The 25,257-nt window shown below is 50.1% G+C and overlaps 1 protein-coding gene across 1 annotated transcript in view; it reads right to left on the reverse strand.

The window, feature by feature from the left end:
* The window catches only part of CACNA2D4 (calcium voltage-gated channel auxiliary subunit alpha2delta 4), a 207,866-nt gene that overhangs the window by 119,569 nt on the left and 63,040 nt on the right, over positions 1-25,257 (reverse strand). The window contains 13 exon segments of the mRNA XM_083180850.1: positions 2,235-2,309; positions 7,490-7,617; positions 8,760-8,852; positions 9,745-9,838; positions 20,315-20,412; positions 20,931-20,976; positions 21,276-21,343; positions 21,645-21,706; positions 21,979-22,050; positions 22,139-22,225; positions 22,566-22,640; positions 23,154-23,234; positions 24,029-24,106. Coding sequence (XP_083036976.1) covers positions 2,235-2,309; positions 7,490-7,617; positions 8,760-8,852; positions 9,745-9,838; positions 20,315-20,412; positions 20,931-20,976; positions 21,276-21,343; positions 21,645-21,706; positions 21,979-22,050; positions 22,139-22,225; positions 22,566-22,640; positions 23,154-23,234; positions 24,029-24,106 — 1,057 coding nt within the window.

Here is a 25,257-nt window from a genome sequence, read left to right on the forward strand (position 1 = left end):
GATAAGAACCTGGTTGCAGGATAGGAAACAGACAGTTGTAGTAAATGGAGTGCATTCTATGCAGGGACATGTTACCAGTGGAGTACCCCAGGGATCTGTACTTGGACCAGTGCTCTTTAATATCTTTGTTAGTGACATTGCAGATGGTACTGAAGGGAAAGTATGCCTTTTTGCAGATGACACAAAGATATGCAACAGAGTAGACACAGTTTAATGCTAAAAAATTCAAAATTATGCACTTGGGACTCAAAAACCCAAAGGCTCAATATAGTATAAATGGCACTATAATGGAAACTACTGTGGAGGAAAGAGATCTAGGAGTCACTATTTCTAGTGACAAAGGCAATGTAACAAAGCAATGAGGAAGGCTAGTCAGATGCTTGGTTGCATAGGGAGAGGAATCAGTAGCAGAAAAAAAGACGTAATAATGCCACTTTATTGGTCATTGGTACGACCTCATCTGGAATACTGTGTCCAGTTCTGGAGGCCATATCTTCAGAAGGATATAAATACATTAGAGACTGTACAAAGAAGGGCAACTAAAATGGTGCATGGCCTACATCACAAAACGTACCAGGATAGACTAAAAGATCTTAACATGTATAGTTTGGAGCAGAGAAGGGAAAGGGGGGACATGATCGAAATCTTCAAATATATCAAGGGTTTTAACATAGTACAGGTGGGAAATTTTCTTCAAAGGAAAATAAGTAATAAAACACGAGGACATGCACTGAAACTGGAGGGAGGTAGGTTCAGGGGAAATGTTAGAAAGAATTACTTCACAGAAAGGGTAGTGGATAAGTGGAATAGCCTCCCATCAGAGGTGGTAGAGGCTATGACAGTAGAACAATTTAAACATGCTTGGGATAGGCATATGAATATCCTTACAAAGAAATAAGGATTAAAAATGGTTGAGATTACCTGAAGGATAAATAAGGGGCAGACTAGATGGGCCAAATGGTTCTTATCTGCCGTCACATTCTATGTTTCTATGTCATCTCATGCTCTGTCTGTCTGCTCCTGTACAGTAGACCATTTCATCTGGTGAGAGTCCATTGTTTACACCCAATTTTTATTGCCTTGCTTTTTTAACCCAGTAAAACGTTATTTCACCATCTGGACACCTATTTCTCTGGTTCTTCTATGTGGAATAACTTGGAGAATATTGGAGTATCACTTGGAGCTGCATCACTCCCTCAAACCAGAGTGTGATCTGTCCACCATTCATTTAGTGGACCACTGCACAGGGTACGGTTTTTAACAAATAAAATCCATAAGTGTTAGAAATGACACTTGAAGGTATTACACCATATATGGTTTCTTTCATTCTATGTCACATGAGACATCATCAGAGACATCTAGGACGAAGTGACACCTGGATGTATAGATAGAAACAATTCTACTCGCATATAAAGCTAATAACCAAACTGCAGGTAGGGAGCCATTTTGTGGGCCATAAGCATGCAACCAATCACTGCACAAGGACTGGTGACATCACAGAGGATGACATCACTGACGCAATGGGCACGTAACATGTCCTAACTCCAGTCAAGTACTCAGTTGCCACCGGTAAGCTGACTGTTTGCCCAGCGGATAAAATGGCCGCTCCGCCGGGTAACGCATTTCTACACGGAGACAGAAGCAGGCTTATAACGATTACAGTCATCGCAGTGCAGCTTTCCAGGATGATTGTTCATTATTAGTTGTCAGTTTGCTAATTAGAGCAATCAGTGCGGAATCAGCCGTCATTTATCACCAGCTGAGAGACGCGGAGAACAGACAGACGTCTCCAGGAACGGAATCCAGATGTGAGAGATATAAAACCAGGACTGCGGAACGGTCTGCAGTCGCCGATCTCTAGTTGCTGTAAGCGTTATGCGCCGGCAGCGAGGAAACAGAACGCTGCAGGGAACCTACAATCTAGGACACAGCCTCTAATAAAGTAGCAATCAATTCCTATTAAAAACAGAGAGCTGGTGGCCCGTGGCAGAGAACGGTCCTGTCTCCCAGCATGCAACATGCCTGCGTCATACCGCGTGCCCAGCAAGAGGACGTCAATGGTAATGACATCGTAGTGCAGCGATGAGAAGACTCATATGCTGCCATTCTGCAATGTCATGGCACCGGCGGGCAGAGATGACATGGGCAGTGCCCCCTGTGCATGGAATGTATAATGATGAAGGGGTGCGGGGTTTAATGGCGGTGTGAGGTTTGGTGGTAAGATGTTCCGGTACCCTTTGGAGCCAGCTGTTCCCATCCGCGCGGCAGGTTGGGGGGCTCAAACATGTCGTTGTCACTGGGATTATGATCTGTAAGAGGCAAGTGAGGGAGGTAACAGAAAACAGAACCGTGAGCATTAATATCTGGGTGACCGTTGTCAGCGGCAACAGCCATGTTAGTAAGAGAACCACACGTCAGATAACTCCTACATGAGAGGACCACTGATCCTATAATACAAGCCACTTGGTAAAGTTACATAGAAATTTTTAACAAACTAAATCCGGGAAAATGTGACAGAGGCCGTGTTTCCACAGGGGGGGGGGGGAGCATTTTCTCCACGCACAAGGTACTTCCTGGGCCTCATTTAGGCCTTGCACATAAGTCTGTCTGGATATGGGGCTACGATACATATCTCAGAGTAGGTACAGGCTGCAGGGACCCTTACTGGTGGCTGGGTGACAAGTCTGCAATGGGGTATTAGGGCACAGGATAAGGTTGTTGTGGGTGCGGAGTTGGGGTGCTGACATAATTGCGGGCTAGGAGCATACATGGAGATCCAGACGCATCGCCTGCACCCAGGATGGGGCTGGGGTAACCACACGCTGCTGCTGTCGGGGGCTGTGAACATAACCGCATTCAGAGTTGGTGTCCTAATTGCGTTAACGGCATTACATCTTACTGGAGGGCCCCATAGTGTCATGATCAGACTGCACCCCCCCCCCCCCCCCCGATAATTACCACCCAATACGGTTATAAGAAGGCACACACAGCAATGCCAACATGGTATGCCGGTGTAATAACCCAGCCTGGGTCTGTGACCGTATCCTGTGAGAGAGCGAAACATCGGCCACCAACAGAACCAGATCAGAGATCACACAATAATAAAAAAAGCTGTAACGCACAAAGGAGAGCAACATTGCGGGAGTCCGGAATTACATGCACCGCAATACATATTGGGAATCACTTTGACAATGAATAACTGAGGGTACTCCCAGAGTTTATGCACTGTATCTGTTCTGGTGAGGGAAAAAATACACAGTGCATTATACAGCAGATGGTGCCATCTACAGTCAGACGGCAGGTACTACAACCCTTGAACAGAAGCGATACATAGGGCAGGCATTCCCAACCACGGTCCTCAAGGCACACCAACAGTGCAGGTTTTGTAGATATCCAGGCTTGAGCACAGGTGACTTAATAAGTATCTGAGGTATTATGATTAAACCATCTGTGCTGAAGCCTGGATATCACTAAAACTTGCACTTTGGTGTGCCTTGAGGACCGTGGTTGGGAATGCCTGACATAGGGTAACAACTTGTAACTGGCACTGCTATAAATCAGAAAGATCAGGCCCACAAGATTCAGAAACTAGTACTATTTGGATATTTATAACATCCATAGCCTTTCCTCTACCCTAGTGATTCTCAACCTCGGTCCTCAGGACCCCCCAACAGTGCACATTTTGCAGGTCTCCACACAGAATCACAGGTGAAATAATTAGCTCCACCTGTGATCTTTTAACATGTGCCAGTGAGTAATTAGTGCACCTGTGTATCTGTGAGGTGACCTGGAAACGTGCACCGTTGGGGGTCCCTGAGGACCATGGTTGAGAACTACTGCTCTACCCTGGTCGCTGCACCAAATGCTGCATGTATCCACAATATCACACGTGCTGCCTCCCTGACCTTGCATGCATTACACGGCACTGAGATCCCACCTTCCATCACCTCATGTCACAGGTCTGTCTCCCCCTCCTTGTACAGTGTAAGCTCCTTGGAGCAGGACCCTCCTCCCTCCTGATCTCACAGCCCTCTTCTCTCACACTTCTATTACAGATGTCTACTTCTCAGCGCCCATCTACACCGGCATCTCTTCTCGTACTGGTGTAATGTTCTGTGTCCCCTGTATTGTACTAATGTGTGCCCTATGTACAGCGCTGCCCCTGGTAGTACACAGACACCTCCTCTGCTTCCCTACATCCCCGATGTATTGTGTACTGAGCATTGTGCTGCTGTTACCTGTGCTGTTGTAGTGTCTCAGTCACTGTAATGTTCTGTGTCCCCTGTATTGTACTGATGTGTGCCCTATGTACAGCGCTGCCCCTGGTAGTACACGGACACCTCCTCTGCTTCCCTACATCCCCGATGTATTGTGTACTGAGCATTGTGCTGCTGTTACCTGTACTGTTGTAGTGTCTCAGTCACTGTAATGTTCTGTGTCCCTTGTATTGTACTAATGTGTGCCCTATGTACGGCGCTGCCCCTGGTAGTACACAGACACCTCCTCTGCTTCCCTACATCCCAGCTGTATTGTACTAATGTGTGCCCTATGTACAGTGCTGCCCCTGGTAGTACACAGACACCTCCTCTGCTTCCCTACATCCCCGATGTATTGTGTACTGAGCATTGTGCTGCTGTTACCTGTGCTGTTGTAGTGTCTCAGTCACTGTAATGTTCTGTGTCCCTTGTATTGTACTAATGTGTGCCCTATGTACGGCGCTGCCCCTGGTAGTACACAGACACCTCCTCTGCTTCCCTACATCCCAGCTGTATTGTGTACTGAGCATTGTGCTGCTGTTACCTGTGCTGTTGTAGTGTCTCAGTCACTGAAATGTTCTGTGTCCCCTGTATTGTACTAATGTGTGCCCTATGTACAGCGCTGCCCCTGGTAGTACACGGACACCTCCTCTGCTTCCCTACATCCCCGATGTATTGTGTACTGAGCATTGTGCTGCTGTTACCTGTGCTGTTGTAGTGTCTCAGTCACTGTAATGTTCTGTGTCCCCTGTATTGTACTAATGTGTGCCCTATGTACGGCGGTGCCCCTGGTAGTACACGGACACCTCCTCTGCTTCCCCACATCCCAGCTGTATTGTGTACTGAGCCTTGTGCTGCTGTTACCTGTGCTGTTGTAGTGTCTCAGTCACTGTAATATTCTGTGTCCTCTGTATTGTACTAATGTGTGCCCTATGTACGGCGCTGCCCCTGGTAGTACACGGACACCTCCTCTGCTTCCCTACATCCCAGCTGTATTGTGTACTGAGCATTGTGCTGCTGTTACCTGTGCTGTTGTAGTGTCTCAGTCACTGTAATGTTCTGTGTCCCTTGTATTGTACTAATGTGTGCCCTATGTACGGCGCTGCCCCTGGTAGTACACGGACACCTCCTCTGCTTCCCTACATCCCAGCTGTATTGTGTACTGAGCATTGTGCTGCTGTTACCTGTGCTGTTGTAGTGTCTCAGTCACTGAAATGTTCTGTGTCCCCTGTATTGTACTAATGTGTGCCCTATGTACAGCGCTGCCCCTGGTAGTACACGGACACCTCCTCTGCTTCCCTACATCCCCGATGTATTGTGTACTGAGCATTGTGCTGCTGTTACCTGTGCTGTTGTAGTGTCTCAGTCACTGTAATGTTCTGTGTCCCCTGTATTGTACTAATGTGTGCCCTATGTACGGCGGTGCCCCTGGTAGTACACGGACACCTCCTCTGCTTCCCCACATCCCAGCTGTATTGTGTACTGAGCCTTGTGCTGCTGTTACCTGTGCTGTTGTAGTGTCTCAGTCACTGTAATATTCTGTGTCCTCTGTATTGTACTAATGTGTGCCCTATGTACAGTGCTGCCCCTGGTAGTACACAGACACCTCCTCTGCTTCCCTACATCCCAGCTGTATTGTGTACTGAGCATTGTGCTGCTGTTACCTGTGCTGTTGTAGTGTCTCAGTCACTGTAATGTTCTGTGTCCCCTGTATTGTACTAATGTGTGCCCTATGTACGGCGCTGCCCCTGGTAGTACACGGACACCTCCTCTGCTTCCCTACATCCCAGCTGTATTGTGTACTGAGCATTGTGCTGCTGTTACCTGTGCTGTTGTAGTGTCTCAGTCACTGTAATGTTCTGTGTCCCTTGTATTGTACTAATGTGTGCCCTATGTACGGCGCTGCCCCTGGTAGTACACGGACACCTCCTCTGCTTCCCTACATCCCAGCTGTATTGTGTACTGAGCATTGTGCTGCTGTTACCTGTGCTGTTGTAGTGTCTCAGTCACTGTAATGTTCTGTGTCCCCTGTATTGTACTAATGTGTGCCCTATGTACAGCGCTGCCCCTGGTAGTACACAGACACCTCCTCTGCTTCCCTACATCCCAGCTGTATTGTGTACTGAGCATTGTGCTGCTGTTACCTGTGCTGTTGTAGTGTATCAGTCACTGTAATGTTCTGTGTCCCCTGTATTGTACTAATAAGTGCCCTATGTACGGTGCTGCCCCTGGTAGTACACGGACACCTCCTCTGCTTCCCTACATCCCAGCTGTACTGTGTACTGAGCATTGTGCTGCTGTTACCTGTGCTGTTGTAGTGTCTCAGTCACTGTAATGTTCTGTGTCCCCTGTATTGTACTAATGTGTGCCCTATGTACAGCGCTGCCCCTGGTAGTACACGGACACCTCCTCTGCTTCCCTACATCCCAGCTGTATTGTGTACTGAGCATTGTGCTGCTGTTACCTGTGCTGTTGTAGTGTCTCAGTCACTGTAATGTTCTGTGTCCCCTGTATTGTACTAATGTGTTCCCTATGTACAGCGCTGCCCCTGGTAGTACACGGACACCTCCTCTGCTTCCCTACATCCCAGCTGTATTGTGTACTGAGCATTGTGCTGCTGTTACCTGTGCTGTTGTAGTGTATCAGTCACTGTAATGTTCTGTGTCCCCTGCATTGTACTAATGTGTGCCCTATGTACGGTGCTGCCCCTGGTAGTACACGGACACCTCCTCTGCTTCCCTACATCCCAGCTGTACTGTGTACTGAGCATTGTGCTGCTGTTACCTGTGCTGTTGTAGTGTCTCAGTCACTGTAATGTTCTGTGTCCCCTGTATTGTCCTAATGTGTGCCCTATGTACGGCGCTGCCCCTGGTAGTACAAGGACACCTCCTCTGCTTCCCTACATCCCAGCTGTATTGTGTACTGAGCATTGTGCTGATGTTACCTGTGCTGTTGTAGTGTCTCAGTCACTGTAATGTTCTGTATCCCCTGTATTGTACTAATGTGTGCCCTATGTACAGCGCTGCCCCTGGTAGTACACGGACACCTCCTCTGCTTCCCTACATCCCAGCTGTATTGTGTACTGAGCATTGTGCTGATGTTACCTGTGCTGTTGTAGTGTCTCAGTCACTGTAATGCTCTGTGTCCCCTGTATTGTACTAATGTGTGCCCTATGTACAGCGCTGCCCCTGTATTGTACTAATGTGTGCCCTATGCACGGCATGTGACATTACCGGCGCTCTCCTCTGTCTGCACGTGGTACACAAAGCTTCCTGGCGTGTGCTCGGCAGCCCGTCTGTACCACAGCGGGAAATGGTCCATGGTAAATATACTCTCCTTCTCTTCGTATTGCAGGAACCGCCTGAGACACCGAACATCACACAGAGAAATACAAGGACTTCTGTTATTTATGTAATTCTATTAGTTACAAGTTCTACCACAGACATCACATTGGGCACATCGGGGGGAGAAACCAGGACACATACACATACACATACACACACACACACACACACACACACACACACAAACATAATTATAATAGGAGACATTTATTTTTTACAACAGTTTTACTACTTTACCATAAGATGGCGCTGTTGTCATTAGGAAAACAACTGTTCTACATTAACAATACCCAGTATGGGACACAGCAGCGAATACAATTTGCCAACATCTCCGCTGCCTGGGTACTGCATCACTATAGTGTTGTTTTAGCTTATAATATGTCTTTAATAACGCAAGCAGGACCTTCAGATACCACAGAGACTAGAGAACTGGTGGGCGGCTGTACGTGGCTCTCTCCTGTGTACGCACCGGTTCCTGGGAGCAGGGCCTACCCGTACTGAAATAATACGGAGCTGACACAAAGGCGCGGCTCCATTACTAGGACCCCCAGGATAAGAGGAAACAAATGACAGATACAATTCTCAGTCCCTAACACCACGACGATGGCTCCCATACCGGTCTGACTAACGGGGTCAGCAGTGCCCTCTTGTACACGGATCATGCAGGTTCTGCCAGGTCCTACTGAAAGAAGGGTCACTGACGTTTCAGGGCTGGGCGAGAAGAGAGACAGGGCGAGGTAACCAGTACCAGGGGGGGTGAACCGCCCCATACTGATACTGCATAGCACCGGAGGGGTCCGTGACCCACCTGAAGCTATGACGGTGGGTAATGCAGAGTGCTCGGTGAATGGAAGCCACTCTACCTCGGATAAGATGGGCACATACATAACTGTAGAGGCTCCAGGTTGGGACCTAGTACCTGGAATCTTAAATATAGACGCCTGAGAGCTAAGTATTCCTGCGCTATGGTAAGGGGAAGCCTCGCCTCCGATGGGTAAGATGTGCGCTATTATGTGATGTTCCACTGATGGCGAAGGGAATCACACATAACACAGAGGACATAGTGCCATATATCGCACAGTACGCGTCACACAAATCTCACACGGGTGCAGTAAACTCTGCGTCCCCCCACCCGTCCCCCCGTCACTCTGTAACGTACTTGTTGGACATTTGTTCTGCACCAATAAATAGGTTTTTCCGGATAAGTCCAGCGCGGGTGCCCAGGAACGCCACCTCGATCCCAACGTCCTCTCTAGATGAGAAGAGAAGACACAGAGGATCCGACGGTGAGATGACATGAAGACCAATATTATATTATTCTGTGTTTTACCGACCCAGTGACCTTTCGCAATCCTCAAATGCAAACCAAGGGCATAATTCAGAACTGATCGCAGGACAAATTTTGTTTGCTAATGGACAAAACCATGCTGCACTTCAGGTGGGGTAGATGTAACAGGTGCAGGGAGAGTTACATTTGGGTGGGGTGTGTCCAAACTGAAATCTATATTGCAGTGTAAGAATAATGCAGCCAGTATTTACCCTGCACAGAAACAAAATAACTCACCCAAATCTAACTCTCTCTGCACATGTTACATCTGCCCCACCTGCAGCGAAGCATGGTTTTGTCCATTTGCAAGCAAACTTTGTCCTGCAATCAGATCTAAATGTGTTACATCCCACAGAGCAGAACTTTTAGTAACCTGTGTATAGTATGGCCGCTGTGGTGGGTGTGAGGACGTCAGCAGATCATACAGCAAGGAATGGATCTCTGAGAGTGTGACGGATCTCTGAGAGTGAGACGGATCTCTGAGTGGATCTCAGAACGTGAGACGGATCTCTGTAATAACTCTGTTAGTGACAGTAGTGTATGGACCAGGCCCCTTGTTACTGGTCAGTATTATCCCAATATCATTGGTCCTGGACGTGGGTGTCCAGACATCTTATATGAATACATTCTGTTCCCTGGACGGGATACAATATATTGGGGTGTATTGGACAGTTGTTGTTCTATATTCGGGTGGATGGTGCTGGGTCTGTGGTCCGTCTGCCCTTGTCCAGGTGATCAGGTGACTAGAGTGACAGCTGCCATATCTCTCATCCCTCAGTATGACCCGCCAGGGACCCGGCCCTTACAACGCACTTACTTGGACATGTTGAGAGCCATCTGCGTCCAATAGGCCTCCATCGGCGCAGTGACCACCGCGTCAAACAGAACCTCTTTCACCAGCTCCTCGTCACCTGCAATGGCACAACAATGTGTGAGAACCATAGAAAATGCCAGGGACCTGCCTACAGTATCCTCCGACGCTGGATACTCATTGGGCGATACATTGTGGGCGCATCAGCAGGTTTGTGCTAGTGATGCGTCTGTCATCAGTAGAGACAGATCGCTGGTCAGATATATCAACTGGGCGCCCGTACACCTGCCTCAAAGTCTGAGAAATGTCCTTCAAGTTTTTCTTTTATTGTGTGAAACCGGAGGACATACAAATTCTTAGACACTGTGAAATTATAGAGGTTAAAAATGACATATACTTAACAACATAACTATATAGTGAGACAAGGAAAATTAAGTGTGAAGAAAAATAGAATTAAAAAGGTAGGTACTGAGCTGGGGCTGTTAGTGTAGTCTTTTAGTGGTTTTCACCGTCTGCGATAAATGCTGGTATATTTTGTCCTTTCTTTGTGGCTTTTATTGCCTTGTATCAGGTATCACTGCTCTATTTTTGATATAGAGCCCAGCTTTTTATCGCCTTTCGGGTGGCTTATAGAAATTTCTAGTATTTATTCTGTATGGTGGGTTCTACCTGGTGTCCGCTTCACATGAATTCACGGTGATTCTGACAGTGCATTCCAGTGCATTATTTGATCCTTACAGTATGTGCATTATTTGATCCTTACAGTATGTGTAGTTTCTGCCTTGGCTGGCAATAAATCATACCAGGATTCATATGATATTCTGTCAAAATGCTTGAGGTCAGTAATCAAGAACACAACAGTTTTCTAGTATTTATATATGTGCATGTAGGTCGTATATGCCAGTTCTGACAGTATTGTGTTGTACTGTCAGAGTCAACGGTCAAGTTTAAGGAGGCTTATTACTGTCTTCCTATTGACCTTTATAGAAATTAGGTCAATAGGAAGACAGTAATAAGCCTCCTTAAACTTGACCGTTGACTCTGACAGTACAACACAATACTGTCAGAACTGGCATATACGACCTACATGCACATATATAAATACTAGAAAACTGTTGTGTGGCATTCTAGAATGGGGCTACCCTTCATTTTACAGCCCCTTCGGGGTCTGCATCGTTGTGACATTGGTGGGCAGCGGTGCCCTCAACCAACATGGCGGACGGCCAGTCAAGGACTGGGTTGTCCGTCCACCAATCCGGGCTCAGGAAAAACAGAGCGGGAACCAGGAGGGGAGGAGAGTGCTGGTGGCGCGAAAAGGGGGAGAAGGAGCGAGGCGGCAGGACGAGGAAGACGGCGTGAGAAGTGAGGGAGAGAAGAACGTGACGGAGCGGGAGCCGAGAGAGCGCGCTGCCACAGCTGGGAGGAAGAATCGCGAGGCGGCTGACACCCGGGCGCGGCGGAGTGACATCACCGCCGGGTAGCAGAGACGCCGGGCGGCACATCAGAGGAGAAGACCCGGAGAGCCGGCGGAGTCGCTGAGTGGGGCAACGCTGCGCCTGCGGCGCCCCCACTAGTGCTCCCGGTGAAGAGGACGAGGTCCTGCAGAGGCGCCAGCGGTGGAGGAGTGTCGGGTCCCTGTTCGTGACGGGCAGGAGCCTGCAACTGCACCAGGTCACCAGGTACTCGCTAAGCCAGGCCACCAGCCCCAGCTCAGTGCCCCACTATCTCCAGGCATACAACTACCCCCGGCGCCCTCACCCTCTTGGGCACTAAACCCTCAGCCATCTTATCAGCCCAGTGCCACTACCCGCTTTGGCGGTGAGGATCCAGCCTGACAGCCACTTGGCCCCTCTTTAGTAAGTGTCGCTTTGAGCCGTACCCGGCTGGGACCAGTACCAGGAGGAGAGAAAAAGGGGCCATTAAAGGAAGCAGGCCTCCAGCCCAGTTGAAATCCCCTGCCTTCCATGGTACCATTGGCACCCTACCTATTAGGGACTAATTCAGAACAGCCTGCCTCTGCCTTGCAGCCTAAACCCCTGTGATTGGGTGGTGCTCACCCACTCGCTGCCGCATTTAACCAGTGACTGCCATTGGGACAGCAGTTCAGGGACTCAGTATCTTTTGACCTATGGACCTCTGTTATTATTTGTACTAGTGTGCAGTGTTACAGTCTTATAGAAATTGTCTTGCAAACCCTTGTTCTTTTTTTATGTGGGATCCTCATATTCCGCCGCGCACAGATGGTTGGCGGAAGCATTGAAACAAAGTATTGTGTGAGTTGTGGCCTACGGGTATTATAGTTGGCCCCATTGCGCACAATATTTCTACTCTAGAACAGTTCCTATTACTTTAGTACTACGTGACAACTGTAGTGCACAGATTGTGTACCTGGTATTGATCTTCTGTCTTATTGTTATTACATTGATAACCTTTCTGTTATAGCGGTGATCTTTCACTTCATAGCAGCCTAAATAAACTATTCTGATCACCGCCCTAGCGAGTGCTGGCCGATTTGTGGGGTTGTCTTGAGGTATTGTTTTCCCTGGGGAACTTTGTCCCTCCACCCTCCGAACTGCAGGCGAGTGAAGCCAGCCAGATCCAGCAGAGCAGTGCCAGAAGAGGAGTCCGGAGCCTCAGGTACCAGCCACCTACACCTACTCGTGATTCGGTTATATCACATTTGGCGTCCGCGAACAGGATTCAGCGATGTCAGACTCGGACCAAGCACAGGCCCCTACGTCAACCAGGAGGAGAAGACTCCCTGCATCACCCGGGGAAAGAAATTCGGTGGAAATGACGGCGGCACCCATCACCATGCCATACTACTTTGGAGCACCCTGGGTACCGACTTACTCGGGAAACAACACCCCGGGGACACACACGCTGAAAGAATTTAAAAACAGGATACTCTCCATGACACAGTTATACAAGCTCGGCAACAAACAAGCAGTAGAAATACTGGTGGGGCAACTGAGAGGCCCAGCACTACGCGAAGTGAGAACGTGGGAAACCGATGAAAAGAAAACGGTAGAACAGATCTTTGAAAAACTGCGGGAGATCTTTGAATCGAAGACGATAGCAGATTTAAAGAGCCGCCTGTATTCAAGAAAGCAGCGACCGAATGAGCCTCTGCGGGAATACGCGCTAAGCTTGCAGGAAGCCATGAAGGCCATACAACTAAGAGAAAAGACACCGAAAGAACTAGTAGATGAAACATTGACCAACCTTTTCATCGAAGGAGCGAGAGAGGAGGCAGTCAAGTCACAATTACGTATGTGGAGGCGGCAACAACCTGACAGCTCCTTCGCCAAATTTAAAGAGACCACCCTGCAGATCCTGGGCATGAACCAGAGTGGCCGGGATGAAGATGAGGAGTCGGCAGAAGGAGAGGTCTACCAACAGGCCCCAAAAGGGCAAATCACGGACACCCTATACCCAAGTAGGCCCGTTACACAACAGGCACAAGCCCCCGCAGAACCAAGCCCGCTCGACGTGCTGACTCGCCAGATGTCCGAGCTAACTAATAATATGACGCGCATGTCACAGAAATTAGAAGACTTAGACAGAAACCAAAGCAGAAGTCGACAAGGAGAATGGCGGCAAGACCGTGGCCCAAGGAACCGCCCAAGATGGGAAGTCACACGCGAGTCCGGCCGAAGACCATCCGATCAATTCGACCAGCAAGGGCGACCGATCTGCAGGAGGTGCCGGCTGAGCGGACACGTCGAGAGAAATTGCCCAGAAACGGCTTTAAACGAGGGGACCCCGAGGCAAGGGACCGACCCTCGGGAGGAGATGCACTAACTGGTCCGACACCACCAGCAGAATGGTGGCCCCGATACGTCGGGGAATGCCCCCACCTGAGCATCAGAGTGAACGGGGTACAGATGACAGCCCTGTTGGATACAGGGTCACAGGTGTCCACCATCAGGATCACCGACTTCCTACAGCACTGGGCGCAAGAAGACATCGTGTCTCCCCCCGCAACCTGGTTACACCTACTAGCCAGTAACGGCCAGCCTATCACCTTCCAAGGATATTGGGAAACTGATGTCCAAGTGGGAAAAGCCACCCTGGGCCAACAGGGGTTCTTGGTCACCACCAACTCTAACGAATACTTGCCGCCGATAATACTTGGCATGAATGTGCTAAGGAACTGCCCGGGCGAAGTAGTGGAAGCATTACAGTGGGAAATGAGAACAGCCCCCCCCCAAGAGAAGAAGGCTTTGCAGCAAACAGTGCGACTGATCACGGGTCAGCAGAGGTTTGTCAACGAGCAAGGAGAAGTGGGGAAGGCCCGAATCGCAGACCGCCGCCCGATCCTCCTGCGCCCAAACTCGGAGCAAGTCGTCTGGTGCAAGGCCAGAACAGGACCAGGAGGCAGAGACTACGAAGCCCTGATAGAGCCCTGCGATACTGACGATCGACAGCCCTTCGCAGTTGCCAGGACCCTGGCGAAGGTGGTCCAAGGGAGAGTACCAGTGAGGCTGCTGAATCCACACCCATACGCAGTCAGACTATATAAGTATTGTCAAGTGGCCAGGATCAGCTGGGTGGACTTCCAGGACATCTTGGGGCAAAGCGCCGTGGCGGCTCAGCAAGGGGTGATGGAGGAAGAGAGAGACGACAGCGAACCCCCCTGGCACGCAGCCATACAGATCGGAGATGGGGACACTCCGGCTGAGAAGCGAGAGGGGGTCCTCCGCGTTGTGGAACGGAATGCTGCCGCGTTCAGTCAACACCCGAGCGACTTCGGTAAGGCAGAAAAGGTATACCACCACATCCCGACAGGATCGGCCCCCCCGGTCAAGGAACGGCACCGACCCCTCCCACCAGCCATGTACCAGCCCGTCCGGAACATGATCACCGAAATGAAAGAGGCTGGTGTCATCAAAGAAAGCCATAGCCCCTGGGCGGCCCCCCTTGTGATCGTCAAAAAGAAGGACGGTAGTCTGCGCTTCTGCGTGGACTACCGCAAACTGAACGCCGTAACCCATAAGGACGCTTATCCGCTCCCTAGGATCGAGGAGTCGCTCACGGCCCTGAAAACGGCGGAATACTTCTCGACCCTTGACCTGACCAGCGGGTACTGGCAGGTCCAGATGGCCCCAGAAGATAGAGAGAAGACGGCCTTCACGACGCCAATGGGCCTGTTCGAGTTCGACAGAATGCCCTTCGGACTCTGTAACGCCCCCGCCACGTTCCAGCGTGTGATGGAGCACTGCCTTGGGCAGCACAACTTCGAAATGGTGCTCCTCTATCTGGACGACGTGATCATTTTCTCAAGGAGCTATGACGACCATCTACGGCACCTGGACGAGGTCTTCAAACGACTGATACAGAGCGGTTTGAAGCTGAAGCCCAGCAAATGTCACCTGCTGAAGCCTAGAGTACAGTACCTCGGGCATGTCGTTAGCGCGGAAGGCGTGATGCCCGACCCAGAGAAGATCACTGTCGTCAGAGACTGGCCAGCGCCCAAGACCGTCAGAGAGGTCCGCAGTTATCTGGGGTTCGTGGGCTATTACCGAAGATTCATCGAGAACTTTGCGAAGGTGGCATCCCCCCTGCATGAACTACTGAGGGGCCAGTCGGGCCAGGAGCGAAGGGGGTCGGCCCTAATCGCTTGGGGAGAAGAGCAACAGCAGGCCTTTAATCAATTGAAGAGATCTTTAATCGACGCTCCCTTGCTGGCTTACCCCGATTATGACAAACCATTCCAACTCTACACGGACGCCAGCAACCGCGGGCTCGGTGCTGTGCTCTCTCAGACTCAGGATGGGCGTGAGCGAGTAATAGCGTATGCCAGCAGAGGCCTCCGTAAGACCGAGAGGAATTGCGAAAATTATAGTGCTTTCAAGCTGGAGATGCTCGCCCTGGTATGGGCAGTTACCGAGAAGTTTAAGCACTACCTAGCCGCCACCCCATTTGTAGTCATGACCGACAACAACCCCTTAGTGCACCTGCAGAATGCCAAATTGGGAGCCTTAGAACAGCGGTGGATGTCGCGCCTCGCCAGCTACCGGTTCACCACTAACTACCGTAGTGGCAAAGCCAACGCCAATGCAGACGCCCTCTCCAGACTGCCTGTGACCGATGCCCCCGAAGAGGTAGGGGACCCGAACGAGGATGTGGAAATGCCCATATTCAAGGCGTATAGGGCAAGAAACTTGGCAACCTCGAATCCCCTGTCCGTCCCAGACTCCCGCCTGCAGAAGGCCGACCTACTCGACACCCCTACAGTCGACTGGAGGAAAATTCAGCGCCAAGATCCGGTGCTGAAGGAATTCCTGGTTCTACTCAACCAACGCCGCCACTTGGACCGAGACCAACGCAGAGAAGCTGACCCCGAACTGGTGAAGCTGCTGCGGCATCGCGACCGAGTTCGCCAGGAAGAAGGCATCCTGGTCCGTGACAGTGTGGACCCCGGCACACACCACCCCGTGGTTCAGGTGGTTGTTCCAAGAAAACAGGCTCCACTACTTCTGGCCGCCTACCACGACAAATCCGGCCACTTTGGCGTGCAGAAGACGGAAGCCATCCTGCGTACCCGGTACTTCTGGGTGGGTATGCGAGAAGACGTTGACAACTGGTGCCGTGCCTGCATTCCCTGCAGTCTAAAGAGAGCTCCTGACGCGTCCCAGCGAGATCCATTACACTCCATCAAGACCCAACGCCCGTTGCAGATCGTGGCTCTTGACCACGTCAAACTCGAACCTAGCTCCAGTGGGCATCAATATGCCTTGACCATCACTGACCACTACAGCAAATTCCTTGTGGTCACCCCGGTTAGAGACCTCACCGCCAAGACTACCGCAGAGCAATTTCTTAAGCACTTCGCGAGACCCTACGGCTATCCTGACTGCATCCTCACGGACCAAGGGCCCGCCTTTGAGTCCCAGCTTTTTCACGAGTTATGCTCCTACTATGGATGTCGGAAAATCAGGACCACGGCCTATCACCCCCAGGGAAACGGGCTCTGCGAACGGTCTAACCAGACCATCATCGGCATGCTCCGCAGTCTGTCGGCAGGAGACCGAAACAAGTGGCCGACCCTACTCCCCGAACTGGCGTACCTCTACAATAATGCCGAACATTGCTCCACCGGCTTCACCCCGTATTACCTAATGTTTGGCCGCAAGGGCAAGTTACCGCAAGACTTGGAACTGTCTCCGATGGAAGGCCCATCAACCCAACCCCAGACCGACTGGGTCCGTGAGCACCAGCAGAGGATTGACGCTGCTAGAGAAGTCGTTACTCAGCGGATGGAGGGCGCTCAGCGTCGACAAGGAAAGGATTACAACTCTAACAATAGGCCCGAGACCTTGAAAGTGGGAGACCCTGTATGGAAGAAACGGAACCACCGCTCAAGTAAGCTCGACGCCATGTGGGAAAGTGAACCATACACAGTCGTCAGAACACCCGCGGGTGACCGGTACACCTACGAAATCCAAAGGACCCCTGGAGGACCAATCAACGTGGTGTCCAGAGATCAGCTCAAGCTCCGCACTGCTGAAGTCCCAGTAGAATCGAGAGTCTCGCCTGAGGTGGAGGGGCAGGGAACCTGGGGGGGCATGCCTTGGGATGACCCTACTGATCTGTTAGTTTTCATGAGTGCTCCAGTACCTTTCCTTTCACGGGAGCCCCCTGTGCCGGTGGCCAGCCACCCTGTAGCAGAAGAGCACTCACCGGTGCCGGACCACGGTCCCCCGGAGGTACCTCAGCCCGCGATCTGGACGCGCAGGTCGGAACGCACGACCAAGGGTGTCCCACCCTTGAGGTATAGACAGTAAAGCGCCTATCTGTATTGGTCATTGAAAGTTTTATTTTGTTGTGTGTGTTTGGACTGTTTCCATTTGAATGTACAGTCGTTTACCCTGCCATGGACATTTGTGGTACTGAACGTGCTGTTTAGTAACCCAGAGACTATTAGACCTCCGCTATAATGCCCGCGGACTGGCATTCTTCAAGCGGGGAAGCATGTGGCATTCTAGAATGGGGCTACCCTTCATTTTACAGCCCCTTCGGGGTCTGCATCGTTGTGACATTGGTGGGCAGCGGTGCCCTCAACCAACATGGCGGACGGCCAGTCAAGGACTGGGTTGTCCGTCCACCAATCCGGGCTCAGGAAAAACAGAGCGGGAACCAGGAGGGGAGGAGAGTGCTGGTGGCGCGAAAAGGGGGAGAAGGAGCGAGGCGGCAGGACGAGGAAGACGGCGTGAGAAGTGAGGGAGAGAAGAACGTGACGGAGCGGGAGCCGAGAGAGCGCGCTGCCACAGCTGGGAGGAAGAATCGCGAGGCGGCTGACACCCGGGCGCGGCGGAGTGACATCACCGCCGGGTAGCAGAGACGCCGGGCGGCACATCAGAGGAGAAGACCCGGAGAGCCGGCGGAGTCGCTGAGTGGGGCAACGCTGCGCCTGCGGCGCCCCCACTAGTGCTCCCGGTGAAGAGGACGAGGTCCTGCAGAGGCGCCAGCGGTGGAGGAGTGTCGGGTCCCTGTTCGTGACGGGCAGGAGCCTGCAACTGCACCAGGTCACCAGGTACTCGCTAAGCCAGGCCACCAGCCCCAGCTCAGTGCCCCACTATCTCCAGGCATACAACTACCCCCGGCGCCCTCACCCTCTTGGGCACTAAACCCTCAGCCATCTTATCAGCCCAGTGCCACTACCCGCTTTGGCGGTGAGGATCCAGCCTGACAGCCACTTGGCCCCTCTTTAGTAAGTGTCGCTTTGAGCCGTACCCGGCTGGGACCAGTACCAGGAGGAGAGAAAAAGGGGCCATTAAAGGAAGCAGGCCTCCAGCCCAGTTGAAATCCCCTGCCTTCCATGGTACCATTGGCACCCTACCTATTAGGGACTAATTCAGAACAGCCTGCCTCTGCCTTGCAGCCTAAACCCCTGTGATTGGGTGGTGCTCACCCACTCGCTGCCGCATTTAACCAGTGACTGCCATTGGGACAGCAGTTCAGGGACTCAGTATCTTTTGACCTATGGACCTCTGTTATTATTTGTACTAGTGTGCAGTGTTACAGTCTTATAGAAATTGTCTTGCAAACCCTTGTTCTTTTTTTATGTGGGATCCTCATATTCCGCCGCGCACAGATGGTTGGCGGAAGCATTGAAACAAAGTATTGTGTGAGTTGTGGCCTACGGGTATTATAGTTGGCCCCATTGCGCACAATATTTCTACTCTAGAACAGTTCCTATTACTTTAGTACTACGTGACAACTGTAGTGCACAGATTGTGTACCTGGTATTGATCTTCTGTCTTATTGTTATTACATTGATAACCTTTCTGTTATAGCGGTGATCTTTCACTTCATAGCAGCCTAAATAAACTATTCTGATCACCGCCCTAGCGAGTGCTGGCCGATTTGTGGGGTTGTCTTGAGGTATTGTTTTCCCTGGGGAACTTTGTCCCTCCACCCTCCGAACTGCAGGCGAGTGAAGCCAGCCAGATCCAGCAGAGCAGTGCCAGAAGAGGAGTCCGGAGCCTCAGGTACCAGCCACCTACACCTACTCGTGATTCGGTTATATCACATGTTGTGTTCTTGATTACTGACCTCAAGCATTTTGACAGAATATCATATGAATCCTGGTATGATTTATTGCCAGCCAAGGCAGAAACTACACATACTGTAAGGATCAAATAATGCACATACTGTAAGGATCAAATAATGCACTGGAATGCACTGTCAGAATCACCGTGAATTCATGTGAAGCGGACACCAGGTAGAACCCACCATACAGAATAAATACTAGAAATTTCTATAAGCCACCCGAAAGGCGATAAAAAGCTGGGCTCTATATCAAAAATAGAGCAGTGATACCTGATACAAGGCAATAAAAGCCACAAAGAAAGGACAAAATATACCAGCATTTATCGCAGACGGTGAAAACCACTAAAAGACTACACTAACAGCCCCAGCTCAGTACCTACCTTTTTAATTCTATTTTTCTTCACACTTAATTTTCCTTGTCTCACTATATAGTTATGTTGTTAAGTATATGTCATTTTTAACCTCTATAATTTCACAGTGTCTAAGAATTTGTATGTCCTCCGGTTTCACACAATAAAAGAAAAACTTGAAGGACATTTTTAAATAAGAAAATACTCTCTAAAATATTGGAAAAAAATCTCCCTCATATATAAAAAAAAAAAAAAAAAAAAAAAGAAGGTGTGCGTCCCAATATACAACTCCTTTCTCTTCTTGTGTACCCATATAGATTCATTTAGTTGTAAGGACAGCACCCGCACCAAACCCAAAAACAGAATTGGTGGCAAAAACCTAAATTGACAGGTTGACAAGCAACAAGTGTGCAGACTTATAACCTTCCTTCTGCCTTGTCAAAGTCTGAGAACCCTTATAGAACATTGCGACTTCCCCCTTACAGCGATGGGACCCGAATCATCCCCAGAGAGAGGAATAAATACTGTAATGTGTATCATATAAGCATAATCCCGCAACGCTCTATAGAGACGCACATATACACAAATATATATATATATATATATATATATATATATATATATATACACACACATACACACACACTATAACTGCAGGTCACACTCACACTCCAGGTCCGAGTCTTCCCCCAGCAGGTACCGGGTGACAGCCTGAAGCTGGTTCAGCTTGCGATGATCGGGGTCTATGTCAGTGATACAATATATCCTGCAGGAGAGAATATACATAATAGTAACATATATATATATATATATACACACACACACGTTTTGGAGATCGGCACTCCTGCTGACAGACGATGGTCCGTGGTGCCTTCCTGCAAATAGTCCCACTGTTACTGACAAAGCAGCTTCAATAAGACAGGCGGCGCTCCAACGGTGTAGATTCAAAAAAGTGCAATATTTATTTCAATAAGCCATTGCCGACGTTTCAAGACATTCGTCTTTTCATCAGGGCGTGTAGCTAAAAAATAAAGTGCTGTGCAGAAGACCCCAGACATGTATCTATATACTTGGCTCAATTTTTAATGAACCTCTGTTACTGTGATCATAGCTTTATAATGCACACTAGATAAGCTCATTTACCTGACACCTGTGACCGCTGCCCCTTTAACACAAATTATATATACGGTCCTCACTAAGGGAAATCACATGGGGAAATATCTGTCCCAACAGCGTTAGTGAATACGCACAATCTATATACAGGCGTCTGATGTCAGTACTCACCATTCGTCGGCCAAGGTAAGGTCCGGGTGCAGGAGGTCATGCAGGCCTGTAATAGTAAGTAGCTGTATTATTACTAAGTATGGGCTGTATCTATTGTTCTTATGTCGGCACTTTTGTATCTGTACTTATAGATCACTACATAGATTTTACCATTAAGCAGTCTGTTTACAGTATATCCATAGGGTACATTCTCCCCCTGGTGCACGGACACCATTCTCCTATCCTTAGGTGACACTGCCCACACAGAGCCGCTGGGGACTCACCGCTCCTGCTGTGATCCCGGAACCCTCTCCGGCTCCGCCCCCCATGTGCCTGACCACCCGCTTGTCTCTGCGCATGTCTCACCTTCTTCCAGTGACGTGTTACCAATAAGAATGTATTCGCCGTGTCCTCGAGTCAGCACCACCCCAAGGCTGTAAGAGAGACAAAGTATCAGGTCTGTTCCTCCGCCCAACGCATTTCACCATCCATCACTTCCTGCAGAATGAACGCTGTGAACCAGGACTACCGACACTTCAGTAACCTCTGACCCCGATCTGGGTCAGAGGTTACTGTCATGCAATTTCTTGCAAGTTTTCTAACTCAATAACTAATTCCCTGTTCACCTAAATGGATTAAACTGACCAAAGTGACATCCCTGCTGCACACCTGTATAGCCCTCCCCCACCTCCACCCCACCCCCCACACTGAACATCACGGCGGCCCCCTCCTCACCTGAATGGCGTGTCACTGATATCCGTAAAGAAATAGTCACTGGTCAAAAACAGAACACGCTTCTGCAAAGGAAGGAGACAGGAGCTCACGTGACACAAGGTTAACGTCTACTGAGACGGGAAGGGGTGGACAGGCACACCAATTTTTTGGGGGCGTTTGGAATGGTGGAGGCTAGGAAAGGGGCCACTGTGCCAGGGTGGAGGGGCTGCTAATGTTTACAGTTAGGGGCTTTACAACTGTTCTCAGAATTCTCATCCACAATTATTTATTGACAAGTCTCTCTCGGTATTTACTAACCGGTGTTACATCGGAGATGTCACTGAGCCTTACTTACCCCTTTATCCACAGTGACCTTCACATCCATAGAGAGGGTTCCAGTCTCCCCGTTAATCATGGCCGTCCGGAGCTGTGTGCAGGAATAAGCAGATGAGTCCCGGCTCCGTCATACACACCTGACCGGCGCCGAGAGCCATGTACGGTTATTGTACACTCACAATCTCATCGCGGTCCTCCCACTCCACCTCGGACAGATCCACGCTGTTGTAGTTGGGCTTCGGCCGGAGCTTCTTCCCTTCCTTGTACTGGGGGATAAGGAACAGGGTGTGGGTGACCGGGCAGACGGACAGGGGCGAGGTGGCATCTCCTCGCGCACTCAGTGGCATCTCCTCGCGCACTCAGTGGCATCTCCTCGCGCACTCAGTGGCATCTCCTCGCGCACTCAGTGGCATCTCCTCGCGCACTCAGTGGCATCTCCTCGCGCACTCAGTGGCATCTCCTCGCGCACTCAGTGGCATCTCCTCGCGTACTCAGTGGCCCACAAATTGTTCAGGGTGTGGTAAATGCACAAGGTGTATGCGGACACACATGTATACAGGACACACACACGCAACCAAACAATACAGAGAGAGAGGCGACACTCACCAGCGGGCGTAAGTCGGGGTGCGAGAGGATGTAGCCATTGTTGGTGTTCAGGAAGGCGTAGCCATGGACTCCGAGCTGAGGAAACAGAGAGGGACGAGAACAATGAGGGGTCACTGGGCGATAATGGGGCGTCTGTAACAAGGGTACACCTGCAGAATTCGGGCGATGTAATTACGCTTCTTTACAGACAGGCCTTGAGCACCAACAATGTATAAGGTGCAAGTGGGCGCTGATAATGACGGCGATGAAACAAGCGGACAACAGGGGCGGTCTGGCCACAGAAATGCGCACTTCGCTGTATACGGGTGAATACGCTCATTGGGGCCGGCGCATGTAATGTGGGAGAAAATATGGCCGACGTACGCTAAAATCTGCACCAGCGCCTGTGAGCGTTATATAGTGCAGACATTGGCTGTGATGTCTGTATACGGTCTGTATACGGGAGGAGAACTTACATTACAGAGAGAAGTATTACTATAGTATGAAGAATTGCGAGGTCTGTATATGAAGGTGAAAGCTCTGTCACCAGGGGGCGCTGTGCACCTACAAGTACCAGCATCGTGGCTGCGTTACCCCCGCAGGCCTCACCTTGTACCTAGGAGCCAGCTTCAGGAGCTCCCGCAGAGGAACATCTGACCCCACAACGCCTAACAGGATCCCCTCTGATCTCTGGAGACAGAAAAGGGCGACATTCAGATACACAAAACGGTAACTTAGTCCCAGGTTCACCAAAACTAGCCATCAGCTGTCCTAACAGGAGACGAACACCTAGCTGCTGCACAGGTGCACTCATTACTGGCTGACACATTATAAATGATCCTCAGGCGGAGCTAATTACTTCACTTGTGATTCTGTGAGGAGATCTGGAAAACATGCACTGCTGGAAGCTCTCGGGGACTGTAGTTGGCTACCTCAGTTCTAGACTATGTCGGGAGCCTTAATACAGAGACACAAAGGAGTACATTTAATAAAATGGGAGTTCTGTTGAAGATTGGATGTTGCTATGGGCAACCAGTCCGATGCTATCTATTATCTTTTCTAGAAGGTGCTATAGAAAAAAACAGTTGGTTGCTAGGGGCAACATCCCATCTTCAATATAACTCCCATCTTAGAAAATGTTCCCCCCAAAAAACCTGAAAAAGTAACTTTTTTAAGCAATTCCACCGGCATCCAGTTCTGCGATATTATATGGAGGAATATATGCAGAGTGCGGAGATTGTATAGCGGCGCTCTAAGCACGTTACTTGGGATATACGAGAACTCTAGACGCAGGAGTTACCTTATTCTGCAATTACGTATATCAGCCATAGAACGCATAGACCATCCCGTTATCCCGTATACTGCGCAGAATGGCCGTGACAACGCCCCAGAGACCCGGAACTTGCTGTAAAACTCACTGTAATAGTCCCGCAGCGCTGTGTCCCCCCCCCCCCCAATCCCCCATCTTTCCCGCCATCACTCACCGTCTCGTTCTTCTTACTGAACACCGGCATGGCCACCGTGGTCATAAGCAGCAGGCTCTGGGCCTGGGAAGCGAAGAGCTGGGGGCAGACAGAGAAACAATTAATAATACAGTGGGCAGTTGGTTTCCTTAGCGGGCGCCAGGGCCTGTTCCAACAACCCAGCGACGGGTCACTGTGCCATCGATCCGCAGCCTGGAACGTCTCCTAATGACAGAGTAATTCCAACATTGATCATTAGACTCTGAGCGTTACCAGTGTATCATAAATGTGTTCTGTATAATAATCTTAGGAGCCGGCCAAGTATGACCCCCCTTACAGAGCGGAGTCCCCCCCATAGACCCCCGCATTCCCATTACAGTCTGTACATGTAATTGCTGCTTTATTACCAACCATCTGGCCTACAGCTTTAACCTGAAACCAGGTTCTCAAAGTTGGTCCTCAGGACCCCACACTGTGCAGGTTTTTCAGATCTCACAGAATCACAACTGAAATAATTATCTCCACCTGTGGAGCTTTTAAAATGTGTCAGTCAGTAATGAGTGCACCTGTGCATCTGTCGGGTGACCTGGAAAATGTGAACGGTGTGGGATCCTGAGGACGGAGTTTGAGAACCACTGTCCTAGATCTACAAATCCTGTGTATCTGATCCACAACGAAGGGGCTGATTCTAGGCCACAGGTAAACTGGCTGCAGTGTTGGGGCGACGTTGGTGCCCACATTACTACCTTATGCGAAGATTCTGTTGAACGCGTGGGCTCGCGTGTGCACAAGCGGAAACACACTATATCACACTAGGCGCAGGAGACCTGTCAGGCTTCCTTTGCTCGTACGCCCGACTCAGAATCGCATGGTGCTCAAGATATACCGCCAAGGCATGCCCACAAACAAACCAGGTGGTTCACCGCCCAGCTCACACCCTGAAACACCCCATTTCACAGAAAGGCAGATCCCAACAGGTTGCATTTCTCTCAGAACAGGACGGAGATGCGCACATATGAGTAAATTCTTAGCTGCGCAAGTGGTGTATGCAAAACCTTTCCATTTGCATCTGCGATGCGACTGAGAATAAGCCCCTAGCACGGTGACGGAGAATATCCTGGAAATCAAATTGCCATTGTGCGCTCAGACCGCTAGTGTAACAGTGGTGTGTGATAACACCAGGTGGTCAGCATGGACTGCAATGGAGGATACCGCAGCGCTTGTGGAGAACTAAACGGTGCAAATTCCAT

This window comes from Crinia signifera, chromosome 4 (assembly GCF_055691185.1).
Source record: "Crinia signifera chromosome 4, ASM5569118v1, whole genome shotgun sequence".
NCBI lineage: Eukaryota > Metazoa > Chordata > Amphibia > Anura > Myobatrachidae > Crinia > Crinia signifera.